Genomic DNA, 20210 nt, shown 5'->3' on the forward strand with positions numbered 1-20210 from the left:
CTTCAGGATTTAATAAGAGGTAACTCCTGCAAACTTCCATCCTGATCTATTGGCAGTAACAGTAGCTGGCCTTCTCCATTTGTTCTTTTCCACATCCCTGATGGCTCTACCTGCCCACATGCATTTCCAATACCTGGCATAAAAGCCCTGGTATTTTTGCCAAGGACATCAGCACATGATTCTCCCAGTATTTCCAATAAGAAATGGTTCCAACTCTATTTAGATGAGGCTAAAGCACTTCAAATTTACTGAAAGGAGAATACATCTTTTATTCAAGCTCTATTTTCGTGACTTATACAGCTTTAATTTTTCTCTTAGAATACTTATTGATCTCTAACGTGAAAGACACCTTTATGGTTGTCTATATGTTTATAAATAATATTGAGAAAACAAAATATTTTCCAACTTTATTTCAGTTGAAGTGGTTTATTTAAATAATATTAATACAATTAGGATGCAGTGTGAGAGTAATGCTCTTCTGTCACATACCCAATGATCTATAATGTGCTACCATTCTTAGCTTTTCAGGTCTAGATGTGGCAAGCCAGGACATTCTCCCTCTTTATGGTTTGTGATAAATTTGTGAACCCCGCTCCCAAAGTACAATCTGTGGCTTCTAAACTCTCAGATTTGCTATTGAAGGCTATTTCTTCCCACTTCTGTTTGAGGAACAGAACTTAGCCCATTTCCCACCACTGCTAAAACATTAGCCCTTACTTCCTCATGTTCTTCAATGCCTATCTTTCCTTGATAATCATGGAAGCCTTTCTGTTCATGCCAATAAATGTATGAGTGAGCATGAATACTTAGAAATTAATAGAGCAAGGTCAGTTGAGATATTATATTTGCTAACAACAGTACCCTCAAGATATGCTCCAGTCCATTCAACTAGCTCTATACAATGGACTCATGACTGCAAGTCCTCTTTCCTGGTTACTTTAGGCAACGTATAAGACCACTGTGACAGCGCTGATTGGAGGGAGGCCTTTTCATCAAGCCACAACTCCATGGATGCCCTTGAAGGAGGCAGGAAATGGAAGCAGGGAGGGGGGAACACAGAAAACAGGTATGGAGGGAAGGAAATAGAGAGAGCGAGGAGGAGAAATGGCACGGAGGAAAGTGGAGAAAGAATGAAAGAAAGAAAGAAAGAAAGAAAGAAAGAAAGAAAGAAAAGAAGGAAGGAAGGAAGAAAGGAAGGAAAGAAAGAGAGAGGGGGAAGGAAGGAAAAAAAAGGAAGGAAGGAAGGAAGAAAAAGAAAGAAAGAAAGAAAGAAAGAAAGAAAGAAAGAAAGAAAGAAAGAAAGAAAGAAAGAAAAGAGGAAAGAAAGGAAAGGAAGGAAGGAAGGAAGGAAGAAAAAGAAAGGAAGAAAGAAAGAAAGAAAGGAGGGAAGGAAGGAAGGAAGGAAGGAAGGAAGGAAGGAAGGAAGGAAGGAAGAAATTAGACTGTTTAACTCTGATTGCAAGCCTCAAGACTTACAACCAGTATGTTATTAGATGACAGAGTATGTTTTTAGGTGAGTTATTTGATTTCTTTGTGTTTGCTCCCTTAGCCTAAAATAGGGGTAATACTGTTATACATCTCAGATCACAATGTTGGAGCACAAAAGACTTTTCTAAAGTCAATAAAATAAATAATGTCTCAGAGATATTATTAGTTCAGTATTGTTGGCTGTATAATAACATAACTAAATTAAAATAATGGGATTTTTGATGTGTGAAAATATACATTTTGAGTGTTCAATGCATATAAAAGAAACATGTTTATCTTTTACTTTACATTTCTATAGGGCTCCCCCCTCTGATTTCATGTTCTCTCATATATATATGTATGTATATGTGTATGTATACGTATACATGTATATATATATGAATATATACACACATATATTTATAATATAATATAATATAATATAATATATATTATAATCTACAGAGTCTCATTGCACATACATCCATGTCATACAGCCATCTATAGGGCATAGGCAAACTAACAGGGATTAAATGTGTGTTACTCCTCTCTCAACTTCCAGCAGCCATCAGCAGTCAGTAGCTCTCAGCTAGTAGTGATCAGATGATAAAACAATCTTTGTTCAGTTAGTTCCATAACAATAGACTGTGTTCCTTTGGAGACCTCTGGGTCTCAATAACAACAGGGAGGTATTTCATGCCTTATACTATCGTTTTCATGTAAGAGCCCAAGCCTTTGAAAGAGAAATTGTCCACCCATCCAGGGTGTTTCAATTTAAATATTTAAAAGTTTGTTTTGAAATTAGCCTGCTAACAAGTGGGATTACACAAGATGTTTCTTCATAGACACCTGCTTTGTGTTAGCTCATCCACTGGAAACTGGAGATATCTTCCTCCAGTGTCCACTACTGTTAGCTGTCTGTATCCCCCGTCTTCATTTATTTCTATGTGCTTTATATCTCTCCAGTTGATTTAAGTTGGGTTGTGAGAAAGTCGGCTTTCAGGTGGCTTCTCATAATGGCTTGCTTTTGATTCTCATATTCTGTGTCCTGCTTACCTGTTTCTATATTGACCATTACACCTCTCTCCTTTTAATTTTAACTATAATCTACTAACTACACTCCCTTCACACCCCAAGCCACTTTTTCTTTCGTGGAGTTCCCACTTGTTTTCCATGTTAAATTAACAAAGAAAGATTTGAAGTTAGGATATTACTATGAGAAGAACATGTGGGTGCTTTTCTTCCTGGGCCTGAGTTACCTTAACCAGTTTAATTTTTTTCAGGTTCCATCTATCTACCTGAAAATCTGATAACTGACTTTTCTTTATGACTGAACTTCTATGTTAGAATTCGGTTTTGGTTCAATGTTCATGATGTCAAATTGCCTCCTAAATGTTTATGTTTATTCTAGGATACCTTTGCTGTTCTCAGTTGAAGTCAGAGTACTTTCTTTGTGTGATAGACTATAATAAATGCAGAGATCATAACTGGTCAAAAGTAAGGAGAATAAGAGACTTGGTAATCAGCCCCAAATGGACCATATATGTCAGTTCCCCTCCTCTTAGGATTAGAGCTCATCAAAGAAGAAGAGTTTTAAAAAATATATAAAACATAGAGAAAAGTGTGAAGGAGTGCTTGGAACTGCTCCCTTTTGGGCCTGACATAGTAATTATATTCATTAGCATACAGCACCTGTGGTTACCTGAATAAGTTCTGCATAAGACTTAGCTAACCAACATCCATGCTTGGAGGGCAGATGGTCTCAAGACCCCACCCCTTACTGAGGAGCTCTTAGCAGATGACCATTTCTGAGAAAAGGAGAATCCATCTCTTGGAAGGATTATAAACTGGTGGGAGGCCAATGCTCTTGGGGATGGCCCTACACCCATGAACATTTGAATAGCACTGACTGGGTTTAGCAGGTTATCATCATCAATTACAAGATGACATGAAGTGGTAACAGAACATGTCTGTGAGGACATGGGGAAAGTTTGAGAGTTGGGGTCAATATGATCATTATATTTCATTGTACTCTTATACTATAATCTAAATAATAAAGAAAATGTTTATAAATTTTGCCAAGGGTTTAAAGACATACACACTTAGAGAAGAGAGAGAAAGATAGATAGATAGATAGATGATAGATACATAGATAGATAGATAGATAGATAGATAGATAGATAGATAGATAGATGATAGATAGATAGATAGATAGATAGATAGATAGATAGATAGATAGATAGATGATAGGAGAGAGAGAGAGAAGGAGAGGGAGAGAGAGAGATCAGGTATTTGAATATTTGAATATGAATGTAAGAACATATCAACCTTGATTGTTATATTGGAAAAGCTTTGGATGTTGTGGTAGTTTGAATATGCTTGGCCCAGCACGTGGCACTATTTGGTGGTGTGGCATTGCTGGAGTAGGTGTGTCACTGTGGGCAAAGGCTCTAATAACCTCATCCTAGATGACTGGAAGCCAGTCTTCTGCTAGCAGCCTTCTGATGAAGATGTAGATCTCTCAGCTCCTCCTGTACCACGAATGCCTGGACTCTGCCATGCTACTGTCTTGATGATAATGGATTGAATCCCTGAACCTGTAAGCCAACTCCAATTAAATGTTGTCCTTATAAGGGTTGCTTTAGTTATGGTGCATGTTCATAGCAGTAAACCACTAACTGAGACAGATGCAGTATATAACTGTGTCAGATAGTCCCATTTTCTCCTGAATTGCTTCTTTCTGGGAACAGCATTGAGTTCTGTGGGAGAGTGGCATATGTGAGTTGTACAAGCTAAACAACAAGATCTCCTGTTAACATAGTTAATAAAATAGCTCCAAGAAAGTTTGAGGGCTTTCTTCAAGATTCCAGAGAAAACCCTGACACTACTTAAGGCTTCAGTTGATTACAGTCAATTGTGTGTATGTGTATGAAGATGTCCAACCTCACTTTGAGAATAGCCTGTGACAGGTTCATTCATAGTCATCTCAACAGCAGTTTCCAATAAGTTGCTCACGACATGTGAAATTTATTGGGACAGCAAGAGAAGTGAATCTCCAGCTCTCAAATACTCACTTGCATTCCTGAATTCTTTGGAAAAGGATGTCTATGAGACACTGATAGACTTGGTGAGGGTATGGGTTCTAGAGACTGTTGGCCATTCCTCTCTGATAAACTTCAAAGCCTCAAAGAGCATGAAGTTGTGCCATTCAATGTTTGACAAATTATCTAATTCAATTGAGAATACTTTTTTAAAAGTTTCTTGTAAATCATGAAAATATTACTCCAGTAAGCCAATTATTGATATAGAATGCAGAGCATACATTGAGTACTACTCAGCTATTAAAAAGAATGAATTTATGAAATTCCTAGGCAAATGGATGGACCTAGAGGGCATCATCCTGAGTGAAGTAACTCAATCACAAAAGAAATCACATGATATATACTCACTGATAAGTGGATATTAGCCCAGAAACAGAATACCCAAGATATAAGATATAATTTGCGAAACACATGAAGCTCGGGAAGAACGAAGACCAAGGTGTGGATACTTTGCCCCTTCTTGGAATTGGGAGCAAGGCACCCATGGAAGGAGCTACAGAGACAGAGTTTGGAGCTGAGACAAAAGAATGGACCATTTAGAGACTGCCATACCCGGGGATCCATCCCATAATCAGCCTCCAAACCCTGACACCATTGCATACATTAGCAAGATTTTGCTGAAAGGACCCTGATATAGCTGTCTCTTGTGAGACTATGCCCGGGCCTAGCAAACACAGAAATGGATGCTCACAGTCAGCTATTGGATGGATCACAGGGCCCCCAATGGAATAGCTGGAGGAAGTACCTGGGGAGCTGGGGGGATCTGCAACCCTATAGGTGGAATGACAATATGAACTAACCAGTACACCCCCCCCCCAGAGCTCGTGTCTCTAGCTGCATATGTATCAGAATATGACCTGGTCGGCCATCAGCAGAAAGAGAGGCCCATTGGTTGTACAGACCTTATATGCCTCAGTACAGGGGAACGCCAGGGCCAAGAGGTGGGAGTGGGTGGGTGGGAGAGAAGGTGTGGAAGGGTGTGGGGGACTTTTTGGATAGCATTGGAAATGTAAATGAAATAAATACCTAATAATAATAATGATATTAAAAATTTTTAAAAGACACCATTAGTGAAAATGGCATTGTTTTTATAATTTTACAAATGGAATGCCCTGATTCTCAGATGAAAGGAAAAATAATGGTATTTTTCAAATATCAGTAATTATTGTCTTAAGGTACATGAAGCTTCATCTAGTGACAGATTTAATACGGTTGTTCATGATAAGAACAATGAAGCTACATATATGACTATTTTCTATTCTAAAACATTAACTCTATCCATGTACTTTTTTTTTTTAAAATAGGCCATGTGCCTGTTCATACCCCTATAGGGATGTTAATACATTCTCAGCGTCTGATGGACAGTCTTCAGATTGCTACCCTGAAGAGCTAACAAATATTGACAAAGATACTTATTAAATATCAAAACTCATATTTTCTCATGTCAATAACCACCTTACTTTAAAATTCTCCAAATGTGAGGAAGCTGTCAGACACACAATGACAAATGCTTTCTCTTCCCTGGAAGCTCAGATTTTATCATCAGCAATGCTGTCAGTTGTGTTTCTTCAAGTCAACAGATTCGTTTTGTTCATTTTCAAGAAAAATTCTGGCAAGTATCTACATCTGAATAATTACAATTTGTCTTTCAAGCAAAAATGATGTTTCATGAGTAAAATGTACACATTACCTTACAGCATAAACAATACAGCATAAACAACCGTGAAAGTGATTTTTGGAAGAGAATCAGGAGACCAGATAATTCACAACAATAATGCCTTATTGAGAGTTTGGATTTCACACTAGAGAATGTTAAAATGCTTCTTCTGGAGTACAGACATTCAGTGTAGATATTTTTCTATGCTTCTTCATGGGAAGTTAGTTAATCTTGTACCTTTAAAGGGTCTGTACCATGGATGCTAGCTGCTGTGGTTTGTGATTCCATCTTGTCTTCTTGCTAAGAACCAATTGTTTGAAACACTATGGTTTTTACATAGTCAATGCAAATATACCTGTAGCACAATTCATACAGCATATGAAATTTAAAATTAAATGACAATTTTAGTATTTAATATAGCTTATATTTATTGCCAAACATTTAAATAGAAGATCTTATTTTGCTGATTCATTCATACTTAATACTTGTGAAATTCTAGTAAAACATGATGAACAACCACGTCTATTCAGCTCTGGGGCCCTTAGGAGTAGTGCTACACTGATAATGTGAACTCTGCCCTCTTGTTTGTGCTAAATCTCTAGTTCAGGAATTGCTATAATTGTAAATGTGTGGATATAGCAGAGTCCCATTTTCCCTCAGTGATCTCTGTCCAGCATGCATTCAGCAAAGCTGAGTTCTGTGGATCTATTGTTGAGTCTTTTTGTGTGTCTCTGTGTGTGTTTCTTAGGTAGCACAGTTGCTTACCCTTGAGATGCTTCAGTGACTTCCCCATTTATGGTTTGCTCAGTGATATCTGGCTTTTGAAAATGTAATAATATCTATGTGTAAATATCTAGGACTGGTTTCCAGAATTCTTAAATATCTGACTCAAACTTGTACTATTATCAAAGGGCATAGTAAAATCATCATACAGTGTTTGTCTAAATCCTTTTAAAATTCATTTGTAACATCTGTTAGGCTGAAATACATTTTCATATAACTTCAATTTTGTGTAGTTTCTATGTCTTCCATAAGTAAGAATACTATTTAACTGAGATGTATTCATCCTTTCTCCTTTTGAGAAGACTGTATAGATGCAGAGGAAGCTTTTATTTTCATTTTTCTAAGGAAAACATCTGTTTTCACCAGAAGAGAGATGTTATAGGAACACATTTTCTTCTGTTTTAAGGTAAACAATTCAATTGAGTCTTCGAACAACTGTACTTTAAAAATATGAGAATTTATAAAAGGTTTCAGTGTTTACAGATAGAAAAACAAGTACATGGAGAAGCAGATTTAAACATCAGCAGAAAATCTTAATGCTCCCTGTTTTTCATGTAAATGCAAGAGTAAGTTTTGCAGTTCAGCATATCACTATAGTACCTAGACTACTGTGATGTCACAGTTGCTACCAGGAAGAGCCCTGAAAACAGCAGGTGCCAGAAGGAATGTGAGATAATTCCTAAACACATGTAAATTTGTAAGCAAAAGCGCTCCACCTGAAGGGCCTCTTTGGAAACACCAACAAATGGCGTCTTTTTATTTATGTCATCATATGGGATTTGATGTTCATAACATGCCAGGCATCCTGTAGTTGCATTCATGGTTTATGTCTGTTTGTATATGCATGTATGTACTGAACAAACTCACTTCAGAAAGGAGCCTGACTGAGTTAGAAATACTGCATAGATACTGCTCTAAGATTAACCATGATGGCAAAAGAATCTGGAGAATTTCTTAGGAGAGTTTTATAAGCCCACCTGCCAAATTTAAACTTTCCTTATGATGTTTTGGACAAGGATTGTTACATGACAACGTGCACTTGTAAAAGGATGAGTGAACAAGGCATGACTGCATATTTGAGAAGCAAATGTCTGTGTGAAGTGATCTTTCCCAGGGCACCTACATTGATGTGTTTACAGTAATAGCCTGTCTATGAGCCTGACCCTATATATTGATAGGAATGTCTACAAACTTGCAAACATCTGTACATATAGAACAATGAAGTAGGAATAAATTTATGTACATATATAATAATGTTTAATTCATTAACATTATTGGTACTCTGCAATGCTGTAACTCCTAAATAAACAGGTTACATCATAGAGTTTAATTTGTCATGAGCTCATGTAACAGAAGTAGACTGTTAATAAAAACATAAGCACAGAGAAAAATGACTACAATTTCTCATAGAGACAACTACTACAAACGAAAATGAGAGACAATGTGTTCTCCTCAAGAGGAAGCAAGAGTGGTGGGAAAAGACCAGGACACTCAGGCTCCTCTCTGGGGCACATGAGGACCAAATGGAGAGCTGCAATTAGACCCTAAAGACAGTGGAATGCAGAGTGACCCTCGTGAGATCATTTACATATTTAAAATTGTTTCAGGTTTCTTCATGAAGGACTCATTTTGAGGGACACCTGAGAGAGTAGAGGCTGCTTATTATGTCCAACTTTACTGTGCATGTACATGATAATCTGTCATTGCCCCCCCCCCCAACAACCCTGAAAAAGCAATCAATCTTAATACTCTTAAATTCAATTCAGGCTCTTTCAAATGTGGTTTTGATTGCTTGGTTGCAGATCATAGGAGGAATTTATTAATTATAGTTTGCCAAAACAGAACAGCAAAAACAATTTTCCAAAATCTCTTCAGTCATCATTACCATCACCATTAATACCATACAAAAGTAAGTTTTTATTTGCCAGTACTAAGCTGTCATAGCAACCTGGGGTAGTATGAGTTATAAAAATGACAAGTGTTTCCCTTTGAACTGGAAGACAGAATGTTAACTTAATTTCCCCCAGGATTATAACCATGTGCAGCTGAAAACTTCTGGTCATGAAGGTGATAATGCTCATTAATAAGAGACATTTTAAAGAAGAGGCCAAAGAGTCAAAAGGGAGAATGAATAAGAAAAATCTAATATCTACACACATGCGGGGGAAATCTTGCTAAATACGTTTTGCTGCTGCTGCTGAAAAACCAAACCCATAGCTTCACCCAAAGCCTTGAACCCCCAAAACGTCCTTCAAAGGACCTGTACTGTGCATGTGTATTCTATATTTTATTTTCATTATTACTTCTTGAGACAAGACCTCACTTGCCTCATATAGCCCTGGAAATTGTGCAGACTAATGTGCCCTTGAACTTGGAGTGACACTCCAACCTTCGACTCTGGAGTTCTGGATTACACTCCTATACAATCTCGGCCTAATCCAAAGCTTGACTTTTCCAAAAAAATTTTTGATTAATTTCTAACTTTAACCCTAACTTCTTTCTAAGAAGAGTAAGTCTACTGGCAAGTAGACTATGTAGTGGTGAAAACACAAGTAATTTTACATAAAGTGTAAAATGCAGGCATTTAATAAATGTTTATTGAAAAAAATGAGATGGCTATTGATGCTGAAGGAAGAAAAATCACTACTGGTAAATCCTATAATGTAAATGATATATATGCCCTTTTCCCATGTTTTTTGTGGAGACTGTATACATGCATTTTCTTTGTCCCATAAAATTTTTTTTAAAAAGTATTTTCATGTATTTCTAAAAATAGTGGTCCATTAGTTAAAAGTGTGTTGGCCTTGATTCAGCATGCATAAATATGTTCTAGTAGTATTTATAATAAGCTGAGTGAAAATACTTGATGCAATTAGGGAACACCATGGTTAATACTGCATTTCTCACTGCCATCAGACCAGTTCACATAAATAGCAAACAATGAAAACCACTAATGTATGCCTGCATATGCATGTTCAGTATGTTCACATACAAGGACCTGAGCCTTTCAAGATGTGGTACACGTAGACACAGATATCAAAGAAAATCACATGGTCTTCATAAGTACACTTAATTCTTATCATAATAAAATATGACTTTTCATGCTGCAAATCAACTTCATCCTTAAAAGGTATTTAACAAAATATTTTAAAATCTGTAAGATTTTTTTTTATCCAATACAAATTTTATTACAAAAAAAAAAAACCAACCAAACAAACAAACAAAAATCCAACATGTTAAACCCAACAGTTAATCTTAAATTACTCAAAGTCTCTACTAGTATACCAGAGCCATTGGTAACTTTACCACAGGTAAGAGAAAATTCAATTCAAACAGGCCAGGCTCTATGGACATATACTGTTTCAAATCAGAGAAAATTTCCTTATATGGGTTGCATTTCATTCAGCTTGTCCTCACAGTTGGTATGGTCTGACCTTCAGGCCTCTCAACAATGAAGTGGTGGGCTGCAAATGATTTCAGAGGATTTACATTGTAAAAGAAATGCTCCAAATGCCTTTTGTATTCATGGGGAAAAATTCTTTGATGCCCTATTCAGACTCACAGCATGGGCTGGGTTCTTACCTTACAACCAAATCCAAGAAATGGGAAAGAGGACATGGGTTTTGCCTTTTAACAAGGCCATTTAGAAAACTTAAGATAAGTCCAGCTTCCTATGAAGCATGCAGACCAACAAAAAGGGAGGGGTCTGTGAAACTAGGTTCACAGAGAAAGATAGGAGAAACAGTTGTGAACTTTACAAAGTAGAGAATTGAGGAATACTATAAAAGAGTATCATCATGAGAGCCAGAGATGGCAGGAAAACAAGTTTTTCATCTAGAAGAAAAGGGTTGTTTTCACTTTGATGCATGAAGTCTGAGCTGTTAAAACCCCAGGCAAGAATTTGTTTCAACAATGGCAGAATCCTTTGAACTGCAACATAAATTATATCTGTAATATATGGAAGTGACTCAAACCATGACTTACCTGTGGATATACCTTAAAAAAAACATATCATGAGTTTGAGTATAAGATACAGTAATGATGCTGAAAGTTTCAAACAACTCCTACTGTAGTGAGAAAAAAGCCAATAGCAATAAACAATTGTATTGACATGCACTTGACATTTCTGACTTAATATTAGCAGGTACTTTCTATTTTATCACTAAAAATTTCAAATGTATATGCAGGCTACTTCCTGGATAATTTGATGGAATATTACTCAATGTCATTGTAAGGAATTCATGCAGAATAGAACTAATTGTCATTTTCTCAATTTTTAAGATCCCGACTTTAAGGACCTTGGAGTTTTGAAACCATTGCCAGGTTGGTAAAAGAGAAATTTGATAATGTCCAGAGGTCTTTGTTTTCTATAATGAAGTATACTTTGGGTTTATTATTCAAGATCCATCTTTGTGTGTGTTTGGCATCTTATTATTTAGCGTGTGAGTTTGAGATGGGCGGCCCGGAAGGAATTGTGGAGTCCATACAGATTCTGAAGGAAGGCAAAGCTTCTGCCAGTGAAGCCGTGGATTGCAAATGGTACATCCGAGCCCCACCACGATCCAAGGTCAGTCCCAAAAGTGAAACCGGCACCCAACAGTGGATTTGAGAAGCATCTAGTTTTCACATTATCTGGTAGCACTGGGGCATGTGTCAAATGTGCTACTAGCTAGCAGTTAGTTTCCTGTTCTTGGAAATGAGACTTGTGTTCACCTGTTCAACCTAACTTTCCAGCATGAACTACAGTGTGGGACCTAGTGAACAGATTGTACAATGGAGAACAAGAGACCCTGAAGCAAGTCTAAGATACTTTATCTCCAAAAGAGTGTAAATGAAACATGAGAACAAATTTCTAAATCTGACCTCTGGCCTTCACACATTCATTCACATGTGTATGTGTTCTCTGAGACACAGGCACACAGGGTGGTACATACACCACTCTATAATTATTCCTCATGTTTTCTACATTTAGTACTAAGACATATATGTAAAGAAATCAGCCAAGCAAAAGATCTGATCCCAAGCTGTTGATAAGGAAAATACAAAGGAAAAGACTACATAAACAGTAAAGACAGTAGTAGCCAGGGTCTCAATAGAAGGGCATGAGAAACAGCAGGATAGCAACTAGACAGTAGAAAGACACACAAGACTACAGGGAGCACATCAAAGACTTTATGTGCAGAGAAAACAGCAAACCTTTCATGAATTAACTTAGCAGCATGTGATCTAATGAGCCAATGGGTGTGGAGGGAGGCAAGTCTGCAAGGTCTAACTTCTGTGGGTCTTTGTTGAGAATGGAAATTTTACCCCAAATGCTTAGTGATATCAAGGAAGGTAAACAGAAAGGGGATGTGACTGAATTTACATGTTAGAACTGGAATTTGCAAGTATGTGGGAGGTAAGATAGGTGAACAGACATGAGCAGAAGCCTAGGTAGGGAAAAGACAGTGAGTCCATGACAGAACTCACTCTGTTCTGGCAGTCAGTGACAGGAATACTAAGAACAGTTCCATAGAATTTGGTGGTGGGGTATTCAGGTTAAGAAAAAAATAATACTACTGCTACTGACTTTTCTCTTTAGAATTTGAAGGGAGCTTGCCCTTCAAGAAGTACTTGTGTATGAAAAAAGTACTTTTTGAAGTATACATTATATATTATATACATTATACTTTATATTTATGTAATGGGAGGGAAGAAAGCATAGTCCTGTTCACAGCTCTGAAAGTTACAAGTCTCTTTGCATCTGAGCAAATCTTTTAAAAAATATTTTGCTTTGCAACAATTTAGACACTGGTTTTCTTTTCCTTTTTTTTTTCCTGTTGCTTGCAAGTTTAGTTCAAGGTTAGCTCAGTCTATAGAGGGAGTGTGTTTACTAGACTTGACAAGTTAGTAAGACCCTATCTCAAAAACAAAGGCAAAGGGGGCTTGATGATAGAGTACCTGCTTAGCCTGTGGCAGGCCCTGGAATCAAACCTTGATAGCCGAAAGAATTTTAAAGACATAACTGGTATTTGTAATATAAAGTCATAAACACTCACCTGGATGATCAGAGAGCTAAATTTATCTTTTATACAATGTGTGAATTCTCTGGAAAGTGCTTGTTTTTCTTCACCTTTATGAATGAAAGATCTTTTTTAAAGCCAACTTTCATAAACAGGAACTGTAAGCATAGCACCTTGCTGTCTTTAGCAGCACAATGTCACTTCAGTGTTGAAGTGGAGTGTAAACACACGCCTCCTTCTTGCAGATGGCAAATAAGCTGTCTTTTGTATAGTCCCAGAACAACAATGCCTAGTGCACCTGCCTGTCACATAATCAGGCAGTCTGTGACCCATAGGGGAGGCTTCCTGCAGAGCTGAACTAAGATGGTTCTATTGTGACAGCCTTTTTCTGTTCAATTAGAGGTTGAGAAGAGAGGAAGTAGAATTGAACACTGTGGAGAAAACCAAGAAACAAGGCTTACTGACCATGTAGGCTTCCTAGTTTTGTGGATATCCTAGTAATTATGAGCATAAGCTATCAAAGCATAAGTCAAACTTGAAATGGCTCACTGCCACTGTTTGAATGGTATCTCATGACCCACTGCAGTACACAAAGGGAGTCGATAAAGAGTTTACATTATAGGATTAAAATTTGAATATATTGCAGGCTGTTACTTAGCATTTGATAACTAGGAAATGTTCCAATATTTTCTTTACTAATGTAGATGACCCCTTTATTGTTTTTTATTAGATATTTTCTTTATATACATTTCAAATTTCAAATGCTATCCTGAAAGTTCCCTATACCCTCCCCCTGCCCTGATCCCCTACCCATCCACTCCTGCTCCTTGGCCCTGGCATTCCCCTGTACTGGGGCATATAAAGTTTGCGATGACCCCTTTAATTATTAACATAATCTGTCAGCATCCCCAAGGGAAAATCAGAGGAAAAATACGTTTGGAAATCCAATCATGATGGGGCCATTTACACATGAGCAGCATCAGAACAGGAGAAGCCTTTTTGAGTTAACCATTGGGTACAAATACACTTCTGTGAGTAGACTTTTTGCATGGAGATCCTAGAACAAGGCTGTAGTAAAGGCTGTGTCCAGTTGTAGATCTTATCTAGAGAATGGTCACCATGGAGAATAATGCAAGACCAAACCATGGTAAGAATTTAAACCTGAATTTCATGAGGGCTGAACTTCAGGTATGTTGGGAACAAAATAAAAGGGGGGGTTCCGGGGGGGGCGGGGAGAAGTGGGGGAGGAAAAGGGGCCTAACGTCCAGCCAGAGTTCCTGTGCTCTGGGCAGGTGGGTGCAGGCAGAACTGCTGTACACTTTTCCACACAGCCCCGGGTGAGCATGCCTGACCCACATGGCAGGGGTGGAAAAGGGGCAGCCTCTGACCAACCTGGGACCCCAGAGCTATCTTACTAAAGCCCCAGGGTTGTAGGAGAGAGGGATGAGGTAAGAAGTTCCCAACATTGACCAGAGTGCTCAGCGGACCTAGATGGAGCAGAGACTATGGTTTAAGGTTTAAGAGCTTTTGTTTTGTTTTTGTTTTTTGTTTTGTTTTGTTTTGCTTTGCTTTGTTTTATTTTTCGAGACAGGGTGTCTCTGTAGCTCTGGCTATCCTGGAACTCATTTTGTAGACCAGGCTGGCCTCAAACTCAGAAATCTGCCTGCCTCTGGCTCCTGAGTGCTGGGATTAAAGGCATGCACCACCATGCATATAGAAAGAGAGAAGGTAGAGAGAGGGGAGAGAAAGAGAGAAAGAGAGAGAGAGAGAGAGAGAGAGAGAGAGAGAGAGAGAGAGAAGAGAAGAGAAGAGAAGAGAAGAGAAGAGAAGAGAAGAGAAGAGAAGAGAAGAGAAGAGAAGAGAAGAGAAGAGAAGAGAAGAGAAGAGAAGAGAAGAGAAGAAGAGGAGAGGAGAGGAGAGGAGAGGAGAGGAGAGGAGAGGAAGGAGAGGAGAGGAGAGGAGAGGAGAGGAGAGGAGAGGAGAGGAGAGGAGAGGAGAGGAGAGGAGAGGAGAGGAGAGGAGAAGAAAAAGAGAAAGGGAAGAGGAGAGAGAAGTGAGAGAAGTGAGAGATAAAGGAAGAACGGAGTGAGAGTAAGAGAGAGTAATAGTAAGAGAGCGAGGTGGGGGCTAAGCACCCCTTTTATGGTCTTCAATGTTGCTAGGTAACTGGGGAGGAGTTTAGCCTGAAGGTCAGAAGCTTGGGCCATACTGACCATGCTTCTCTTGTGGGGGCTGTGGGAGGTGGTACTTTAGGTAGGGACTGGGGTTCCAGGAGCATGAGGGAACGCCTACCATGTCATGAAGGTGAATTATGACCATCGGGGTTCAGACATCAGCTAGATTGGAGACTAGCCTGCAATTCCCCACACAAGTATTTGTAGAAAAGCACATTAAGCTGAATGCAGCACCTGAAAAATGAATGTATATTATCCATTCAACTCCGCCTGGGTGTAGACTCATGAGTCCCTACATTTTCGGAGGAGCTATTGGCAGCTAATGGTTTCCAGAAGAGGATATGCCCCTTTCTTCTGTTGTAGCTATTGCTAAGTTAACCATAGTCTATTGGAATAGCCTATTACTCCTCTTCCTGCAAGCAACTTTAACTAAAGTTGGGTCTTTTTAAAAATTGCATGGATCTGGGAGACAGACTACTTGGAAAATGGACAGTAAAAGTAAGAAGGGCATAAGACAGGGTAACGGAGAGATGGATATAGCTACAATACATTATATATCTATGAATATAGGACAATAGAAATTCTTACAAACAATATTTAGAAAACTCATATAACATTTATGTTAAACTATACCTAGGAAGAAAGAACACAGCATGCATCTCCCCAGTCTACATTGTTTTAGGAACTGTACTTTGTCTATTTGATATGAGAGATAAACATTTATTAATTCAATATACTTAGGGTTCTGTGATGGGGATCAAATGATATTCTAGGGGCAGTATGAGAGCAGAACTTGGCAGGGGTCTTGCATAATAATTACATCAAGTAATTTTTGGCCGACATCACATGAAAGTCCCGTTAGAATCCAAATTCCATAAATATGTGTTTTTGATTAGCCCAGACATTTGGCTAGCTATTAGTAGGGCTAGAGCAATGGCAGTAATCTCAAAACCCCTGGGCCATTCTGATAATACAGAGCCACTATAATCAGTCAAAAGATCCAATTTACCCAAGGAGAAAGGAGACAGAATTAAAAGATTCACCAAACATGTGCCAAGGAGAGTGAATCATTAATGTTTGGGGAGAATAAAGATCTACCTTTTGATAACTACATATTATTTTTATTATTTCAAATTAAAGTTAATTTTTGTATAAAACCAAAATATTAAATCTGCTTATAGTCAAATCAACATGGAAAGGTGAAAAATACGTCAGTATTTCAATAAAAAATATCATGCTGTTAACACTGTTTATATATGATGACCTATGTATAGGGGTCGGAGTTTATGAGACCTCCAGTTGCCAGTCCCAGTTCTAACTTTGTAAGTGTATCAAAGAAAGACATATCTGGTTATATTAAATTAAGTTACCTGGTAAAGGATGATTGAGGGATACCTGTGAAACTGTCATTCAGGTGCCATTGAGCAAAGGGAAGTAGTCCAGCTGAGTCTGATCTAATCACACAGCCCTTAAAAGCAGAGGTTTGTTTCTTTATTGGCCAAGGAAAGATCCATGGAGTCAGAGGAACAAGGGAACTTCATCAGCATGATGGTAGCCATGGGGGTAAATGGTAGTGCTGGTCTCAGAAGTACAAGAACATGGAATTTCAGACTTTGAAAAGATAATTAAATATAAATCTGGAGTCCTTCTAACCTGGGATTTGTGCAGTAATAAACAGACCTACTAAATCTGATGACATTTCATCGGTAACATGAGAAGATAAATGCAATAAACTCTGGGTAATGATTAGAGTTGAAAACATTAAAAGTACCAGGGGTTTTAGGGACTGAGTCTGCTTTCATTATCCCAAATTATGAGAATGAAAATTGAAATTTTAATGTAGTAAACAATAGCTAATGAGAATTATAGTTAAACTTTTTTTTTCTTTGAGACAGGGTTTCTCTGTGTAGCCCTGGCTATCCTGCAACTCACTCTGTAGACCAGGCTGGCCTCGAACTCAGAAATTCACCTGCCTCTGCCTCCCAAGTGCTGGGATTAAAGGCACGCGCCACCACGCCCAGCTATAGTTAAACTTTAAAAGGCAATATTAGTTGTAAAGTGTAAGATGTAGAAGGCTACTCAAATGTTTTGCTATTTTCTATAAATGTCTAAATACCACTTAAATATCTTTATACCATGATCTGTTGTTAAGTGCTTATGTTTTTAACATTTTAGAAGACAGTATTATTTATGTTTCCCAAGTGAAGATTTTTTCAACCATCCAAATTCATGTAATATTCTATCTGATATAATCTTGACCTTTCCAGTCACAAACAACAATCACAAAGCCTTAGGTACATGTTTTTAGACTGGTTCAAATATTAAGATGTCCAGTTATCTTGAATTCATGAATAACATATGGCAGACCAGAGGTGACTAAACATTTATTTGTTGTGAATAAAATCTTCCTTTGAGACTCAAATAATTGTTTCAGTCCTTGCTTTTCATATCATTATGACACAATGGGAGGAGCTTCTGAGCAGCTGGTATTAAATTTTCTTTGTAGTGAGTTACATAATAGCTTAAGCTAAATTCACTTGTTTTGCATAGAAACACAGCACTGCCTTCTGTATTGCTGCAATTTGGAAAATAGATACTACCAGAAATGGTTTATATGTTCTGAAGTTGCCCATGTCTTTTTCAATAAATCATCCTGTCAGCTCCAACCCTTTGTGATTGATTAAAAAGGAAAACGCATCAAAATGATTCACTGAGAAGAGATTTGGATCTGACTATTTCACTAGAGTTATATATTACGCTGTTGATCATTTCCCTTTGCCCTCCCTCACAGAGGGAGGAGAGAGATGTTTCTTTCTTATTTTTTCCGTTTGCTCCCTGTAATAAGTCTTTTCTTGGAGCCACTATGTCACAAATCTTAAACACTGATTCTAGTCATAATGGTCATCTTAAAATCTCATTTAAAATGAGATTGCTTTATGTTAGATGTTTGTATGATTAGAAATTCAGGATGCACATTTGGGCTAAACCCAACTTTGTATAAAAGTGAAATTTTTTCAAAATAATTGAATCCATAGATACAGCAGATGTTCAGTGTTTGCTTGATTTGTTATTTTTATAAATATGCATGTGCATGCATGTGTGTTTGTGTGTGTGAGAGTGTGTATCTGTGTGCACACATGAGCACAAGTGCCCTCAGAAGACCGAAGATGGAATTTAGATTGCCTGCAGCTGAATATACAGGTTGTTCTGATACACCAGTGGTAGTTGCTTGGAACTGAATTTGGGTCTTTTCTGCAAGTGCCATAAGTGCTTTCAAACACTGAACCATTCTTTTCAGACCCTGGATTAATTTTTTAAGGAAAATATAATTATATAAAATGTTTACCATATTGCACTTAAGATATACACTTAAAACTTTTAGATGTCCATGGAGTTAAAAAACCTCAAGTATTATTTTCATAATTAAAATTATCCCTCTTTTCTTCTTTTCCTCTTGAATATACAAATAGCTAAATTTATTCTGAGAAAAAAAATACACAAAATGACAAGGGATTTGGGCCAATATTTATGGGAGGTTGTTGACTGTTGCCTTCCAATACCAAGAAGAGATTTCTGAAATTTTCAGAGAAATGTTATATTACAGAGACTGTAGCTAATGAAAAAAACTTGATCAGAATGCTTCAAAAGGAATTTAGGTTATGTATGAACAGCCCCCATTCTTGTGAACCAAATGCCTTTCTCTTAGACTTTATTTCCCTATTAAATACAAACATTGAAGTTCAAAATAATCACAAATGCTTCATATGTGTTCATGAAGAGCCCAGTAAAGTCAGTTATGTAGTTCTTCCATAAATATGTCTCTGTGGGTGAGGGCATCCTTTGAGATACAGAAGCATCTGAGATGGCAGACATTGCCTATCACTGCTCTTCATGAACACATGACAACCAATGACACAGTGGCAATGCAAACACACTGCAAGATGTCGAAAAGTTGAAGCTTGAGCCAAGCATGCAGTCTGATTTTCTAACTACAACACCCTACAAAATTAAGTAGTAGCCCTAGCTTTATTGTCAGTGCTTTTTAAAAATAGTAATTTATTTCAAAGGTCACATTCATCATCCGAGTCTCATTGATAACTTCATCAACAGATTTCTGAACTTCTTTAGGAAAATGGAAAGAGTTAACTTTATGGGGCTTTCCCATACCCCGTTTTCATTTTGTTACAGTTAATTTTCCTTAAGATGATAATTTTACCTTTGGAATTTATGACATATGAATGTTTTCTAAAAGCTTTCCATAAGACTGTATAAGATGCAATGAAGGTACTGAGCAGGTTGGTGTCAAAATGATTTAAAGCCCAAACTTGTACAAAGGTAAAACTATAAAAGTGACTGCCTGTGTCACTTCAAAAAATAAAAATAAAAGACTTGGCTTTCCTGAATCCCAGTTCTCTTTGCCTTTAACAGTTTTTGCACAAATCTGCTTATAGAGGAATTTAAATTCAGCAACATGGCTGTCCTGGCAAGGGATCACATACTAAGACATTCTAGATTCTATGTGATCCAGCTGGAAAAACACACCATTAACTCTTCTGGCTGGAATACAGACATGCCCTTAGTACACACCTTTAATCTCTAACAATTAAGGTAAGGTTAGTTTCTGGAAGGAAGTAGCCACATTTGAAAGTGATGTCTAATTGAGGGGCAGACAAAGTAACAAATCAGAGAAAGATTTGACAGAATAAGTCAGAGATAGGTTTAAGATCAACTCTCATGAGGACAGGAAAGAGAGGCAAGTTAAGAATTCTACAGGGAGAGAAAAGGGTGCCAGTTTTACTTGGAGAGTTTTACTGGAACAGAGAGAACAATCTAGATACAGGTAAAGACAGAAAGAGCTAGAGAATGAGAAGGAGCCAGATTAGATCATATTGCCAAAGTTAGTATGAGGCTTAGCAGAACAATTCAGTCAGAAGCCAAGAGTAGCTGAATTCAGTCGGTAGACTAGGAAGATTAGATTGTATGAAGGCTAGAAGTTTCCAGGCCTAGGCTAAGGAAGAGTTAAGCC

The 20210-nt window shown here is 37.6% G+C and overlaps 1 protein-coding gene across 1 annotated transcript in view; it reads left to right on the forward strand.

The window, feature by feature from the left end:
* Neto1 (neuropilin and tolloid like 1) overlaps positions 1-20210 on the forward strand; it is a 123648-nt gene that overhangs the window by 67049 nt on the left and 36389 nt on the right. The window contains exons 6-7 of the mRNA XM_029472116.2: positions 11290-11331; positions 11448-11575. Coding sequence (XP_029327976.1) covers positions 11290-11331; positions 11448-11575 — 170 coding nt within the window. The remainder of the gene's footprint in view (positions 1-11289; positions 11332-11447; positions 11576-20210) is intronic.

Source organism: Mus caroli, unplaced genomic scaffold (assembly GCF_978045245.1).
Source record: "Mus caroli unplaced genomic scaffold, Mus_caroli_1 scaffold_19, whole genome shotgun sequence".
Lineage (NCBI taxonomy): Eukaryota > Metazoa > Chordata > Mammalia > Rodentia > Muridae > Mus > Mus caroli.